Source organism: Natrix helvetica, assembly GCF_964273705.1.
Source record: "Natrix helvetica genome assembly, chromosome: 2".
Taxonomy (NCBI): domain Eukaryota; kingdom Metazoa; phylum Chordata; class Lepidosauria; order Squamata; family Natricidae; genus Natrix; species Natrix helvetica.
The window spans coordinates 108,559,703-108,576,220 of NC_138552.1; the positions used below are offsets into that span (position 1 = coordinate 108,559,703).

The 16,518-nt window shown below is 41.0% G+C and overlaps 1 protein-coding gene across 1 annotated transcript in view; it reads right to left on the reverse strand.

Annotated features, from left to right (window-relative positions):
* Positions 1-9,124: 9,124 nt before the first annotated feature.
* The window catches only part of LOC309388510 (transient receptor potential cation channel subfamily V member 6-like), a 94,227-nt gene continuing 86,833 nt past the window's right edge, over positions 9,125-16,518 (reverse strand). Inside the window, exon 15 of the mRNA XM_081945899.1 lies at positions 9,125-13,098. Within this exon, the coding sequence (XP_081802025.1) occupies positions 12,807-13,098 (292 nt within the window). The 3' untranslated portion in view covers positions 9,125-12,806. The remainder of the gene's footprint in view (positions 13,099-16,518) is intronic.

A 16,518-nucleotide genomic window follows, 5' to 3' on the forward strand; every position in this document is an offset into this window, starting at 1 on the left:
GGATTAGCTGAATTGTTCCCGGAATGGCCTTGAGGTTATTTTTGAACTGCATCAGATTCTGAGTTAACTTCTCCACAAAAATGAAAGGAGTGAGGTGGGAAGACAGGGAGAGGGTGGGGGAAGAGATGGAAAAGCCCTTGGCTATGCAAATGGACATCACCAACTTTGCTCACTTATGTTTAGAATATGTATTTATATTCTAAAACTTTAATGAAAGTAGGGGATAATGCAAGAAACAATACGGTGTACAAATGTTAGTTAGGACAATATTTGCCATTATTAATGGGGACACCAGGGTAATTTTTTTGTGAAGTCTGCCAATTTGTAAACATGGAAGCCGCAATTCAGCCAGTGCTAGGTGTGCTGAAATTTCACAGACAGACAACAAATACAAATGAAACTTGTCTGGTGCTGCAATACTTTTATTTTGTTATTTGTGCACTACACAAACCCACATACACACATGACATACATGTATGTGTGTGTAAGTATATGTATATGATAAGCAATGATACAGATGCAGCACATAATTATTACCTTATTTTGTATTACTAATTACCTAAAAAGGATGCTGTGAATTAAGAAATTAGCATTTATTTAGAAGACTTGATGAAAATGTTGTATGGTCTCCTGCTTGGGTGGGGGATTGGATTAGATGACCTACAACAGGGATGTCAAACTCAAGGCCCCGGGGCCGGATCCGGCCCATGGAGTGCTTAGTTCTGGCCCGCAGAGCCACCGTGGAAACAGCAAAGAACAGCCCCGTGGTGCCTCTGCCAGGGAAAACGGAGCTTGGGGGCCCATTTTCTCTGGCAGAGCACTCGGGCCACCATAGGCAGCCCCAACATGAGTGATGTCTAGCTGGCCATGCCCACCCCATCTCCCCAAGGTCAAACACAACGCTGATGCAGCCCTTAATGAAATCAAGTTTGAGCCCCCGACCTACAAGATCCCTTCCAACTCTCCTAATCTGTTAATAAAGATCACCTTCCCCAAGTCAAGATCCACTGACCGCTTGCACACAACCTGTTACTAGATAGCAACCACCCACCTCCCAGTGCTACACAGGCTATGTTAGCCTGGGGGGAAAACAATCAGTGAATGTTGCCAGGATCATCCCTTAGTAACCCATAGCACAGAAATATTCAGTGATGACTCCTGCTATTTTAGATACCTGATGTTTGTAAGCTGTCATACATGACATTGTTAATGTAGCAGCCCACCATGAAGAAGTTAAGAGAACATTGATTGATTTGCTAGGGTTTTATTTGTGACTATATAAGTTACACAGCAGTACAAAGCAAATGATTATTTCTTCCTCAGGATTATATTTTTATTCTACTAATCTTTCATCCTGAGACATTTGTGCTATAATGTCTAGCATTGTCAGCCATATTTTTTTCCCTTCAAGATGGTTTCCATTCTCTGTGATTAAATAGCCCAGATAAAAAAAATTCCATACCTGCAGATTATATATATATATATATATATATATATATATATATATATGTATATGTATATGTATATGTATATGTATATGTATATGTATATGTATATGTATATGTATATGTATATGTATATGTATATATATATATATATACATACATACATACATACAGTGGCGTAGCGTGGGGGGTGCAGGGGGGGCCGGCCGCACCGGGCGCAACATCTGGGGGGGCGCACTCGCACTCCCAGCTCTGACGATGCCATAGGTCCCTTCTCCGATCTGGTTCAACTTCTCGAATTCCTTGACGCTCCGGCATCTTCCCAGCTGGAAGGAGAGCTGGTGAGAAGGCCGTTTCTGCAGCTGGGGGCACGGGGGGGGGGGAAGCAGCCAGTGTGTGTGTGTCGGGGTGGGCTGGGGGAGCAGCTCCTGCCTGGATGCAGCACTGGCGCCCGGCAGGTGAGCGCGGACTTCACACCCCAGCCCGCCCGGCCGCCGGGGGAGCGCGAAGGGCACCCTGGCAGTCGGAGTCTGCTCACCCGGTGTGCGGGAGGCACTGCGAAGAAGCCGCCGTGCAGCCGCTTCAGGCGCAGAGGCTCGGGCTCTTGCTCTGCCATGCTCTTCCCTCCGCCGCCTCCCGCTTCCGCACAGGCCAGCTGGAAGGGGCGGGCCGAGAAAGCCTGCTGGGTCGCCCCTGCCCGGCCCCGCCTGCCAGTCAGGAGGGCTTGCTTCGTTCCTGGCCACTGACGCTCTTCTCCGAACAGGGGCACCTGGGCAGCCCTTGCCCGGTGTAATTGGAGGGAGTGGGCTCACCAGCCTCCCGGCCCCACAAGGCAGTCAGTCTATTCCTTCTTTCCTCAAAAGCAGGGACCTCCCCCCTTGCCTGGATCCCACTCCATGCCAAGAAGCCTCTTATTCACTTTAGGAAGTGAAATTACTGCATTTAACAAACACAAATATTGGAAGAGAAGAGAAGAGAAGGGTTGGGGCGTCAGCCTGGCCCATCTCAGCTCCGGAAGCTCCTGGGATGACCCTGCACTGGCAGGGGGGCAGTGGTGTAGCGTGGGGGGTGCAGGGGGGGCCAGCCGCATCGGGCGCAACATCTTAGGGGGCGCAAATTACTTGCCTTGCCCCGGGTGCTGACAACCCACGCTACGCCACTGTATGTATGTATGTATATATATATATATATATATATATATATATATATATATATATATATATATATATATATATATATATATATATATATATATATATATATATATATATATATATATATATATATATATACACACATATACATATACATATACATATACATATACATATACATATACATATACATATACATATACATATACATATACATATACATATACATATACATATATATATATATATATATATATATATATATATATATATATGTATATATTGGCAACAAATCCATTGGCTTGGGAGCAGTGGTAATAGGGAACATAGGCTGCCTACAGTGGGGAAAACTGGACACGATCACTGATGGACATTTTCCTAACCAAGACTTCAATTTACAATAGTTAGCAAGTTACTGGCAACCCTGAAGCCTCCAAGATGGCCTCAGCCAGGTTCACTTCAGGGTTGACAATCGGACCCCCTTGATTGACGAGGAGCACCTAGAAGAGAAACCAAGCGGGGTTAATCTGTTTTTGAGCTAACCACTATTCCCCCCCCACACACACACACCCCAGGTCCCTTTGGCTTCTGAGGGAACTGATCCTGAAACTGCTTGACTGGTCTGCCAGCATGTCAGTCTGTCATTCCCCCCAAAAAAGCTGTGCTTGCATGGCAACCATTTTGCTGATTTTTGTTGCCATCTACCCTAGAGATACCATTGAGTAGCAATTTGGGGGCCACTATTGTTGTCCCAATAACCTCATAAAACTTAATATGCTGTTAGCATACTGTTGAAGAAAATGGAAGACTCTGAGATGGTGATTTAAAATATATATATATATCTTTGCCTTTCCTTATTCTTTTTTTCGGGGTTTATCCTAAGCTTTACCATTTACCTTATTCTCCATGCTAAGATTCCCTCCTCTTCTACAAAAAAGCAATTGGAACAATACAGTAACAAAGCATTCTGCTCTCTATTGGGTCGAATAGCGAGCAGAAAGCTTTGTCACAGTATCATCTCAACACTCAACCTTAGCTTCTTTGTAGAAGGGGAGGGAGTTTTATCCTGGAAAATATGGTAAATGCTAAAGCTTAGGATAAACCCTGGAAAAAAAAGAATAAGGAAAGGCAAAAAGATATATATATATATTTAAAAAAATCAACGACTTGGCTCAGAATCTTCTATTTCCTCCAACCGTACAGTAACAATATATTAATTTTATCACTCTCAGAATCTTCTATTTCCTCCAACCGTACAGTAACAATATATTAATTTTATCGCTCTCATTGGAGTGGGGAAGAAAGGAGTAAATGATTGCTTCTACATATTAGTTGAGCACAAAACAGGAACCTTAAATCTTCTGACAGAAAAGAGAGGCCCAGCAGAAAAGCCATGTGGGGCAATAAGAAAGGGAACATGGCGTGGTGTTGTCAAGAATTCCATTATACTTCCACTCTTCTCGTGGAAACAAGGCCAGTCTATAAGCAGCTTCCATGGAATGGATCACGGCAATCCTCAGCAAAACTGCATTCTTGACTATTCAAAGCCAGGTTACATTTGAGGCATCAATCAATCAGAATAAAGCTGGAAGGGACCTTGGGGATCGTCTAGTCCAGCTCCGTGCTCAAGCAGGAGATCTTATACCATTTCAGACAAGTGACTGTCCCATCTCTTCTTAGAAACCTCCAGTGACAAAGCACCCACAATGACTGAAGGCAAGCTGTTCCACTTGTTCCACTTGGAATACTGCTGGAATACTGCTATCATGCCCCACACCGCCCAGTCCTTCTTTTCTCTAGACTGGCCAAATCCAAATCCTGCAACTGTTTTTTCATACGTTTTAGTCTTCAGGCCTTTATTCGTCTTAGCTGCTCTCTGCATTTTTTCCAAAGTCTCAACATCTTTTTTGCAATGTGATGACCCAAACTGGATGCCATATTCGGTATTAATACTTCATGTGATTTTGATTCTATACCTCTGTTTATACAACCAAGGATTGTATTAGTTTTTTTGGGCTGCTGCTGCACACTGCTGATTCATGTTTAAGTGATCATCCACTAAGACTCCAAGGTCTCTCTCACACAAGGGTGGGTTCCTGCCAGTTCTAACCTCTTCTATAGAAGAGGTTCCACAAATCTACAGTGCAGTTTAGAACCGGTTCCAGCTCCCTCCCCCCGCCTGTCTGCACATCATCAAGATGAAGAGCGAGAGGAGGAATTCTGGGAGTTGAAGTCCACAAGTCTTAAAGCTGTCAAGTTTGAACACCCATGGGGTTTTTTTCTAAAGGGTTAGGGGTGCAAGGGTCTTGTAACTTGACAGCTTTAAGACTTGCACACTTCAATGCCAGAGTTCCTGAGCCAACATGACTGGAGGAGGAATTCCGGAAGTTGAAGTCCACAAGTCTTAAAGCTGTCAAGTTTGAACACCCCTGGCTTTTTTTCTAAAGAGTTAGGGGTGCAAGGGTCTTGTAACTTGACAGCTTTAAGACTTGCATGCTTCAAATGCCAGTTTCTGAGCCAACATTTTGGTTGCTAAGCAAGAGCGTTGTTAAGTGAGTTTCACCACATTTTACAAGTTAGCCACGCCCACCCAGTCGCATGGCTGGCAAGCCACTCCCACCCAGTCACATGGCCAGCAAGCCACTCCCACAAAGCAGGCCAACACCTACAGAAGAGGTTCTAAACAATTTTGAAACCCACCACTGCTCTCACAGTTACTGTTTTTGAGTCAGATTTTGCCTAATCTGTACTTGTACTTTTGATTTTTCCTGCCCAGGTGTAAAACCTTGTTTTTCACCACATTAAATTTCATTTTGTTGGATAGGGCCCATTGTTCAAGTCTGTCAAGATCTTTTTGGATCCTGAGCTTGTATTCTAGGGTGGTAGCTATTCCTGCCTCCTTAGTGTCATCTGTAAATTTGATGAATTCCTCATCTAAGTCATTTATGAAGATATTGAAGAGTACTGGGCCTAAGACAGAACCTTGTGGTACCCCACTGCTTCCTCCCTTCCATGTAGATGTAGTACCATTAAGGACTACTTATTCAGTACAGTTTGTCAACCATTTACAAATCTAGCACTGAGGATGTTACCTAGTTTGGGTAATGAAACATCTGCCAAAAAACAAACAAGCTCAGAGAGCACCGAGGACTCCTCATTTCAGCCCTGAGCTGCAGATATTCTCCTTTATTGGCAGGTTACATTTACTCCCAACTGCAGAGTACTTTGTGCTAGTTAGAGAACCCAGATTGCAGTGGGAATGTATATATAATACTTGTGAGATGGCAACCGGTCAATTCATGCTGATCATTTCCCACATCATAGCCGTAGCAGTGGGAATCAGGACACTCCTGGGAACATTGTTTTGATACACGATTATTCAGCTCCGGAACATGACTTTCTGGTTCTAAATATGGAGCTGAGATCTGCATGTGGGAATTTGACATCTGCGGCTTATTATACTGAAACAGCAACTTTTTTTCAAATATGAGTAGTGACTCTTTCACTGTTTACCAAAAAGTAACTGGGAGACATTCCCTTTCTTTTCTTCACCAAAGACATAATTCCTGATTCAGAAACAGTCACACACCACAGTGTCCTTCATGTGGACAGAGTTTGACCAGGTAATAATGTCCCATTGCGTGAAAACCCAATCAAGCATTGAGTCACCATAATATACACTCAATCTGCTATTCCCTTTCTATTTCTCTGATTGGGCTTCTTTGTGGAACAAGTGGAAGAACAATACAAACAATCATTTTATCAAATGGCTGTATTCACAATGGCATGCACCACCTCCGGACAGAGGACCATCTGTATTTGCCAGCCTCAACAAAGAATGAAGTTTTACGGTATGTTTAAAAACTTTCTTGAAGACCTAAGTATGCAACAGGTGGGTTACAAGCCTACAGTAGCTGTGTATAGGTCATAAATGCACACATACCTAAATGTTTTTTTCATTGCAATCTCTGTGATTTACAGACATGGAATTAGGTGCCTGCACAAGCTCCTAATTTGGAAGCCTCTGGAGCAGTGGAAACCATATGTACATACTGTGGCTGGACATGGGACATGGCTTAGACCAGTGGTTCTCAACCTGTGGATCGGTACCCCTTTGGGGGTCAAACAACCCTTTCACAGGGATCGCCTAAGACCATAGGAAAACACGTATTTTCGATGGTCTTAGGAACCAAGACACCAATTTTATGGTTGGGGGTCACCACAACATGAGGAACTGTATTAAAGGGTCGCGGCATTGGGAAGGTTGAGAACCACTGGCTTAGGTGAAACTCCTTGAATTACTTTTCAGTCACACTTGCTCATCCCTTAACTCTTTGTCCTTTTGCTTTATCCAAATAACTTCACTTTTTATTTTCTTTTTTTCCGTACTGTTTTAAATAATTTCCAAACCTTTTCTAAAAAAAAAAAAATCCTTTCAATTGTTTATCAGGGCATTTTGTCATCCTCCAGATATCAGGTCATTAGCTGTATAGTCCCTTGGGCTCCATTTCACATATGCCACTGATATGGGAACATCTTTCAACTTGCAAGCCACGTGAACCTTCCGAGATTTGTCATCATGATTAGACTGTCCAGATTAGTCTAGGATATAAACAAAGAAAGTGACAAAAAGTCCATCATTCTTTCAGATCTTTAGGTCTGGAGCATCCATCTTCACTCCATCTTCATTCCGGCAGTTCAATTCAACAACCAGTTAACTTCCTCGTTGAGCAGCTCAGCCACACAGAAAGGTCACCTCCAAATGGGAACTATTTCGTGGGTGATGGCCCATCACAACCTTCCGTAATAAGGCTGGGATAGTCCCAATCTTATTTTTTTCATGGAATGAGCCACTGTCTTACCCAGAGACAAATCGTCCATTCAGAATTTGATTTCTTCTGCCTTTCTGTCTGGAGAAATTGTTCCCATGGTCCCACAAGGTCTTATGTTAAGATTTTTATAAGGATTTCCTCAGTAACTAATAGAAATCTTTGAGGGTTTTTTTTTCTGGAAACATCAGTTTAAAGGCATGCAATATTAATTTGTCTCTTGCATGTGAAAGTACAAATCTAGGTTTTCTCTGAGGTAAACATGGCTTGAGGTCACCTTCTCCTTTATTCCTTCATTGGAAAATACTTTTTTCTAGCTTGCTGATAAAAGAGTTTCATATCATATTCTTGCCTCTGTATCAAGCCAAGAATAGAGTTCCCTTGTGCATGTATCACGGAAGAATTGATTAGTTACCAGTAACTGCAGTTCTTTGAGCGGTCACCTGTGAAATCATAAAACCTACCCCTGCTACTTTGTTTCAGGAAATCTTACTGTTCCCTTTGATTCAAACTGTCAGTTTTAGGAACTGAAGGACTTTTCAAGAGCCCTACCTAGTTGCATGCGATGCAAGTGAGGATAAGATGCCAGCCAAGGATACTGAAAGCTTGATAAGGAGGCTGTGGGCAGGCAGGCCACCACAGAAAATATTGGCAACCTCACCTTTCCATGTCCATATCCATATAGACGAACATTGCTTCAGAAATAGCCAATGAGAGTAAATGGAATAATGCAATAACAGAATTGGAAGGGACCTTTGAGGTCTTCTAGTCGTACCCCACTGTTCAAGCAGGAGACCTTATACCATTTCAGAAAAATGGCTGTCCAAATCTCTTCCTAAAAACATCTAGTTGGAACACCTACAACTTCTGGAGGCAAGTCATTCCATCGATTAATTGTTGTAACTGTCAGGAAAATTCTCTTTAGTTCTCGGTTGGTTCTCTCGTTGATTAATTTCCATCCATTGCTTCTTGTTCTGCCTTCAGTTGCTTTGGAGAATATACTGACCGTCTCTTCTTCATGTTACTCCTAATCCTTCTTTTCATTAAACGAGACATATCCAGACATTCTTTGTATGTTTTAGCCTACGGTCCCCTTAATAATCTGTGTTGCTTTTCTCTGCAGTCTTTCTAGAGCCTCAACATCTTTTTAACAACCAAAATTGGATGCCATATTCCAAGTCTGGTTTTACCCAGGCATTATGAAAGTTCTTGGAATAAAAGATTTTGGGCTATGGCTATATGATCCATTTATCCAGGCTCCATTGCTCCCAGGAGACCCATCAGTTTGCCCAAGGTGAGCTGTTGAGTTGCTATTGGCAAGGTACTCTTGTTTCTTAAGAGACCAGCCTAAGTGTGCATCAACACCGTGGCACAGGCAGCCTACAGCCTGCAAATTTGAGACCTGCTGTTTTGCACTTTGTAGTTTATTCAAGGGTAAAAGAATGAAACAACAATCAAAGCAACCATTGTTTCCAGGACAAATAAATATAATTTATTAAATTATTTGATAGGTAGGTCAAGTAAACTTTTATTACAGCCTTTGATTAGCATATAGCAGGGGTGTCCAAACTTGGGAACTTTAAGACTTGTGGACTTCAACTCCCAGAATTCCCCAGCCAGCCATGCTGGCTGGGGAATTCTGGGAGTTGAAGTCCACAAGTCTTAAAGTTCCCAGGTTTGGACACCCCTGGCATATTGGAATGTTTTGCTTATGTAGTAGAAATGGACTGCAATGTCTTCTAACATTAGAACTGCAGTACAAACAATGAAGGGATTGAAAAGTGTGAAAACTGAATTTATATTCAACCAAGACTTAGGAAACTAAAACCAAAATCCACAGAATCCACAGAATAGAAAAAAACGAGGTCTGGTAGTGATGCAGCTTGGTAGATAGGGCTTGATGATTGCTTCACACAATTCCTTGACCTTCTCATAAAGGTCAGCCTCAAAGGCAGGCCAAAGTTGCTTTTAGAATGCCAAATTAGCTTGTGCAAAGCAGCAATGGTCCACTTTCTTCTCCTGACAAGTTGAAAATGATTTTCATAAGGGGGGGGGGCAGTACCACAGCACCTCTTGTCTCTAGTAAGATGAAAAAAACCCACATGTGATATGGCAGGGATAGCTAACCTTTTTTCCACGCGCCCACCTGCACATGCGCGAGCAACCCCTGCACAGGGGGGAATTTGTGCCCTCCCCGGGTTCCGAAGACTTTCCTGAAGCCTAGGGAGGGCTGGAGGAGGCCATTTTTGCCCCCCCCCGGCTTCAGAAAAGTCTTTGGAGCCTGGGGAGGGCAAGAAACAGGCCCAATGGGCCAACCAGAAGTTCCCCAGGCTTTGGATCCTTTCCTGAAGCCTGGAGAGGAGAAAAACGGCCTCCCCTGGCACTCCAGAAGACCAAAAATCAGCTGGCTGGTGCGCACATGCACACTGGAGCTGAGGTCTGCCGTGCCGGCAAATATGGCTCTGCGTACCACCTGTGGCACGCCTGCCATAGGTTCCCCATCACAGTGATATGGTTATCACTGAGTCACAATTCCCCTGCCTTTGCTCCGCTAGATGGTTGCTGCACTCGAGGAGGCTGCCCTTCCTAAGTGAAACTAGACAGCGCAAGTATGGTTATGTTCCAATGGGAATGTAAAAAAGCACAGGATGACACGAGGTTAAAGCCTGTATACTTCTGCACATACTCACAAAGAAGGGAGAAATACAGGGCAGTAATATCTCCCATCTAGTGGTGAAATTCATTTTTTTTTTACTACCGGTTCTGTGGCGTGACTTGGTGGGCGTGGCAGGGGAAGGATACTGCAAAATCCCCATTCCCACCCCACTCTGGGGCCAGCCAGAAGTGGCATTTTCCGGTTCTCCGAACTACTCAAAATTGCCGCTGCCGCTTCTCCACAACCTGTCAGAACCTGCTGAATTTCACCCCTGCTCCCATCTTGATTTTGCCTTTCCCCCTTGGATTAATGATGTCTATCATTACTGGCATCAGTAGGATAAAATGTATTTTAGTTGTATAATGCAACTCAACTATTTCTCTAAATTCTTCCTTGTTCTCATTTGGTTTATATGAAATATTGTGCTTCGCCAGTCTGGTCAGGAGTTTGGTGAAATATGCAGGATTTAAATGGTAAAGGAGAACCTATATTCCTCATTGCCATCCACAAGCACAATCTTCTTCAAGCAACCCCCCAGTCCCTAAGCTTTGCAAGGACTTCTGGGAAACTCTGAAAAAGATGCTTTGTTCTGGAGGAATCAAGAGTCATTTTTGTATAGCTTCTGTTCTATAGAGCAACAACAACTTTTCAATGCTGATCCAGATTCATGATCATGCTTGGGAATTTTTGGGAGTTTCCACTCAAAAGGGGAGAGCTCCAGGTGTTTCACAATCATTAGTGCCAGAGAATTTGAGTTAGAGAGGCTCATGGACACAAACCAATTGTGGAAACATGGTTTGATAGTAATGATGATAAAGAAGCAAAGAAAACTGAGATAAAGAAAATGCAAAGTAACGTAACAAGCACTAAAATCCAGTAGCACAGAACTTTGATTTAACAGATCTCAGTATATTAAATTTGCCTGCAACAAACCAAATCTCTGTGGTGACTTAAATCTGTCATACAACTTTGTCACATATTTGTCACACAAATGATATCAGTTGCATCAATGTATTCCATTTGTTTCATGATTCATAAGGCAAATTAAGTAAATTGTTGTGATAATATAGAGGCAGTTCTTGACTTATGACCAGTGGCTTAGCGACTATTCAAAATTACAACGGACCTACTTACAACCTGGCTTCTACGTTCTCATGACCTGCACGCGTGGTCATGTGATTATATTTTGGGCACTCAACAACAGACTGCATTTATGAATATTTTCATGTGACCAAGATTTATGATTTTTTGGGGGGCTGGAAACCAATGTCTACTTCCCATTTCCAAATATGCATCCACTGGGGATAAGGGATTTGCTTTACGACCACTGCATTCATTTAATAACCGTGTTTATGTTAGTGACCATTTCAAAAAAGTTTGTAAAATCAGATAAGGTCATGTGACATGACTTATAACCATAATTCCAGGCTCATAAATTGAAGACACCCTGCACTGCTATATTTAGTGTAGTGTTATAAACAACAGATAGTACCTGCCTCATTGGTTCCATTACGGTAATACATGTTTTGCTATACATAATACAAAACACACACCAAATATGTCTTGATACAGCAATCTTTTTGAATTGTCTACTAAAATTCTATTCATAATTTTCCATATGAATCTATTTATATACTATAAAACTCTTATGTCTGGGTCTTTTAATGGGGCAAAACAGTGCCTCATAGAACAACTATTTTTGAACCAAGTTACCTCAAAAGGGCTAACTTGCAGAATGTGTCCAAAGTCCAGGACTCCTGTGGGCCTGAAATTTGGCAAATTAATGGTCATTTCAGTGCTGCCACACCACTGCCCAGAGGTTTATAGACTGGTCCTGCCCTAGCCCTCTGGAGGCTGGGTAGACTGGCCTTGCCTTGGGCCCCTGGAGATCAGGTAGACCAGTACCACTCTAGCCCTCCATAGGCTGTGTAGAACAGTCCCATCATCAGCTGCCAGAGGGCAGTCAGCCACAAAGAAGCTAGGAGGCAACTGAAAGGCACTCTTACTCCTAATGCTTTTTCGTCCTTGATCATTCTTTTTAGGTAAGGGATTATCTCTGAAACAATGACCCAATGGGTTGTCTAGTATATGTTAAAATGTACCTTATACCTCTCAGATCAATTTCCCAGTTTTAAATCCACAGCCATGCATTTGGAGTCTTTAAGTGGAGTTTACTTGTTCCTTGGAATGCAAATATTTAACACTGAACATCCCCACTGGCATTCATCTTTATTAGTGTTTGACTTTCATGTACAATATTATGTGCTAGATTTAGCTCAGCTTTCTTCCAAAAACTCAAGTTAGCCTATATGAGGATCGCCCTTGATCCTCACAACGGCAACCATATGAGGTAGACTGACAAAGAGCAGAGAGACTAGCCTAACATCATCCTGTAGCTGAGATTGGTCTTGATTGTTGGACTCCCTAGTCCTAATCTACCTCTTTAACCACTATATTATACTGTCTTGCTTCTAAGTATGAGTGAGTTTCAGCTGGTGGGAACAACTGTATACCATCATTCCGTTGACCAGTTGTTCTGAGAAGCATGAAGTTATATTCTATACATCTATCTCAGAAGCACTGCATGCAGTGTTACAAGAATGATGAAGCTGTCTTTGATGTCTGTTATGCACACTTTTGAATGGAGACGTTGCTTTGTTAAATGTTTGTTTCTTTATATCAGTTTATCTTACTTTCCACCGAGGCACTTGGGCCTATGCATTCACACATGATAAACCTCCTCCTCCTCCTCGTCTTTCATGGCATGATTGGTATATCCCTGCTTGTGGACAAGCGTATTCTGCCGTAAAATGTTCCAGTGACTATTAGTGTTTGCTGCATTTGAAGGAACACCAATGCACTTCTGCTCTTTTGTCAAAATTGGTCGACCATCTTTTCCATCAGCTGCTACATCTTGTCTGTGTTTCCTCTGCAGGTACTTCTCAAAGGCATCTCTTCGGTAAGGCCCATTTGTTTTAACAGACATCTGCCTTATTTCACAATGATCTTCAACCCTGCATGCAAAAGAGTAGTGAAGAACGTGTTACAACTGATTCGTGCATACCCATCTGTATTATTCAAGCTTCTCCAAGGATGTTGAATCAAGGTCTTTGGAAGAGAGCTTGGAACAATATTGCATTTATATTAGCATAATTCCTACCAGGCCAGGAGCCAGAAATGGTTAAAGATCACAGGCTGCTAAAAATACAGTGGGAAAGAAGACAATGATTTATTAGTACAAAATGAAAAGATCCTAAATACAAATCCTTTAATATGCTTGTAATTATTCTCTTTATTAATACTAGGAAATGTCTTTATATGCTTTAAAAATGAGCTACTTTTAAGGAGGTTTTGGCTGCCTACTAAAATTCCATGGTCTTTGCCTTTAGGAAAATGTAATACATTTCTCGTATATTTAATTAACCTGTTTATAAAGACTCCCGCCAAAGGAAAATCATTGTGAATTTTCCATCGCCTCTTTTCCCTTTTCTAATACCCTTGAGAATCGTAGTTTTGTTACAACTTTGGTATCTCTTCGTATATCAGGGTACATTGAAAGAAGAATCCAATTTATCAGTCATTAATTAATTAGAATTTTTTTTTAGCTTAAATTGCTTTCTACATCCTTTTCTGAACGTTCTGATTATCCAGAAATTTCTGGAGGCTGTGACTACAGGCCTGTCGACCCTAAGAGATTGCCTATATTTGTCATTTTTTCCTTACAAGAAGAAACTGTCTAGTTTCTGGGGAAAATATTTGTAGTTTGATCTTGATATACATGAATTTAGCTCTGGAAACCTCAATATTTTTGAAGGATAATGATATTATAGTCTGTTCAATTACATTTCCTTGGATAGAATTAATTATGGACCAGGTATTCACCAGAAAAAAAAAACAAGAGGTCTTCCAGTACTGAAGATGATATACCCTTCACCTTGTTGATTTTTAGAACCTCATTTGAACTCTCAAAGTACTTAAGTTTGTAGAGTAAAAGTGAAGTAAGGATGCCTGATTAGATTTTCTTGAGATGTATAGCTTGTAACTAAGTGGCTGTTCACTGTATTTATAGTCAAAATATCTTATCCCAACTTGCTTCTTCTATGTCTTTATTTTACTTATTTTTTTATCTAAAGGTAATTTCATTTGTATCATTTAAAAATGGTAAAAATGGACTGACAGCTGGGGAAAAAAGACATGGGATTTTGTTTTTTCTTACATCTGGTAACTGCAGTGAGATTATTATATGTTCAAAAGTGGAAAGATTCAGTATTACCCTTAATGGAGGAAAGGCTGGGGAAGATGATGGAACTTGGAGAGATGGCTAAATTGACTTCCTTGATTAGAGAAAAGGCAGACTGGAAACCCCTTAGAGATTTTTTGCAAGAAATGAAAAAAAAAAGAATTTACAATTTATGGCTTTGTTGATTAGAAAAAATTGATAATAAAAGTATTTTTTTTCTTTTTGCACCTATTGGAAGGTATTTCTTTTTATTTATTTTTTCCTTCCCTTCTCTCCTTTACTTTATGTTAGTCTCTGTTAGTTTTTAATCTTCTTTTCAAAACTTTGATATGCAGAAATGTTTATTCCAGCAACTTTAAGTTTAATGAGAAGTACATGTCAGTCATCTCTATATCTATCTGCCTTAATAGGCCAGTATAACAATAAGAACCAGGAAAGAAATCCTATTTCTTGTTAAGCAAATGGATTTTTAAAAACCCTGCCTTCAGAATTTTCCTTGCATTTTTGTAAGGAAAAAAACATTGGAAAGGTCAAACTTTTTTTTTTTTGAATGAGCTGAACATGCACTAAAATCCAAACTAAGCATTCAGTTTGCAGAGGAAAAAAAGAATTGCAGTGCTCTATCTTTTCCATTATCCCACTTGTTAATTTTTAATAAAATTATATATAGGATGTGATTTGGGCCCAAATTGGAGTGAATCAGAGAACAGAACACAAGATTTTAAGAAGGGCATGCATCCCAATTAAGGCATCAGTGTAATAGCTGTTTCTATTCCTGATAATGGGCTGAATTTAAGCCAAGAGACAGAAAATAGCAGCTCTCCCCACCCTAAACCCTTACTACAGAATAGGCAATCTGCAATGCCTGATTTGTCTTCCTATGACTTGGAAAATTGTCTAAACCCATAAAATGGGCCTGTAGGATTCATTCGTACCATATTCCTGCAAGCTAAGCAGGCAGGTATTAAATATGCATATGATCATGATCACTAAACTTTGCATTGCAAATTAGCAAAAACACAATACAGGTACAATTGTACCATTCGGTAAAGCTCATATTCCCACAAGCATCTACTAACCCCCTTGGCAGGCAGACATCTGTGGAAGATTATGGCAAGGTGGTGACTACAAGGAATTGGCTTTCAATAAGAACAAATGTGATATGCATCATACCAACAAGATCCTAAAGACACATTCCCTGAATCTTGCCACACAATGAAACACATTGTGATATACTTGACATTCTCAGATGCCCTAAAACTACCTTCAGTTTAAAAACAGAGTTTCTTTTTATAAATGCCAAGAGGTGCCTGACATTTTTGGACCTTTTTTTTACACTTATGTTGTTTTAGTGCTCCATTACCGATCTGTGAGTTTGCATTCTTTATGGTCCTTTGCCCATTGAGCTGCTTCATCCTCTTAGCTAGGCAAGTCACAGATGTGGTAGATGATTTCCCAATCAATCAATCAATATTCAATGACCAGGAAAATTTAAAAGAACAAAAACAGAGTGAAGCAGATAAATATGATAATATACTAACAACTAGCAAAATAAATCACATAATATAAAATTCACTCCTTCATTACTGTGTTCTCAATATTACTTTCATGTGGGGGGATTTTGGACACTTGATAATCAAATCCCAGGGGATTACAACAGGCAGTTTTATGTATGAGCCCAAATACCTGGAGATCCAATTGGAGCAAGGGAAGTGAAAATGCTCAGCAAATATTTTAGCAAAGTGAATTTGCAAGTGAATATTTGGTATTGTTTCTTCTGTTTTCTGAAAAAATACAGTACTGAAATAAACAACATGTAATAATCCAATTCTCTTCTCCTTCCAAGATATTTTAAATGTACTTTGGTGTTTGAAAACTATAGCCTATAGCTACATAATACAAGATTGCAGGTTTCTGTCTATTTTTTTATAGTTTGATTTTGTGCCTTTCAGTAAGTGACTCTTGAAAATTATCTGGATGAGTCCCTACTGTTTTCTTGGCAAGATTTCAGAAGTGATTTGCCATTGCCTATTTCTTAGGTGGTGGGAGGGAGGGAGGGAAGGAGGGAGGGAAGGAGGGAGAGAGAGGGAGGGAGGGAGGGACTGGCTTGACACAGGAAGTCTGTGGAAATTCACACACTTGCATCAACAGGCGAGAGGTAGCAGTAGGAAGATAATATCTGTAGCAATCAGAA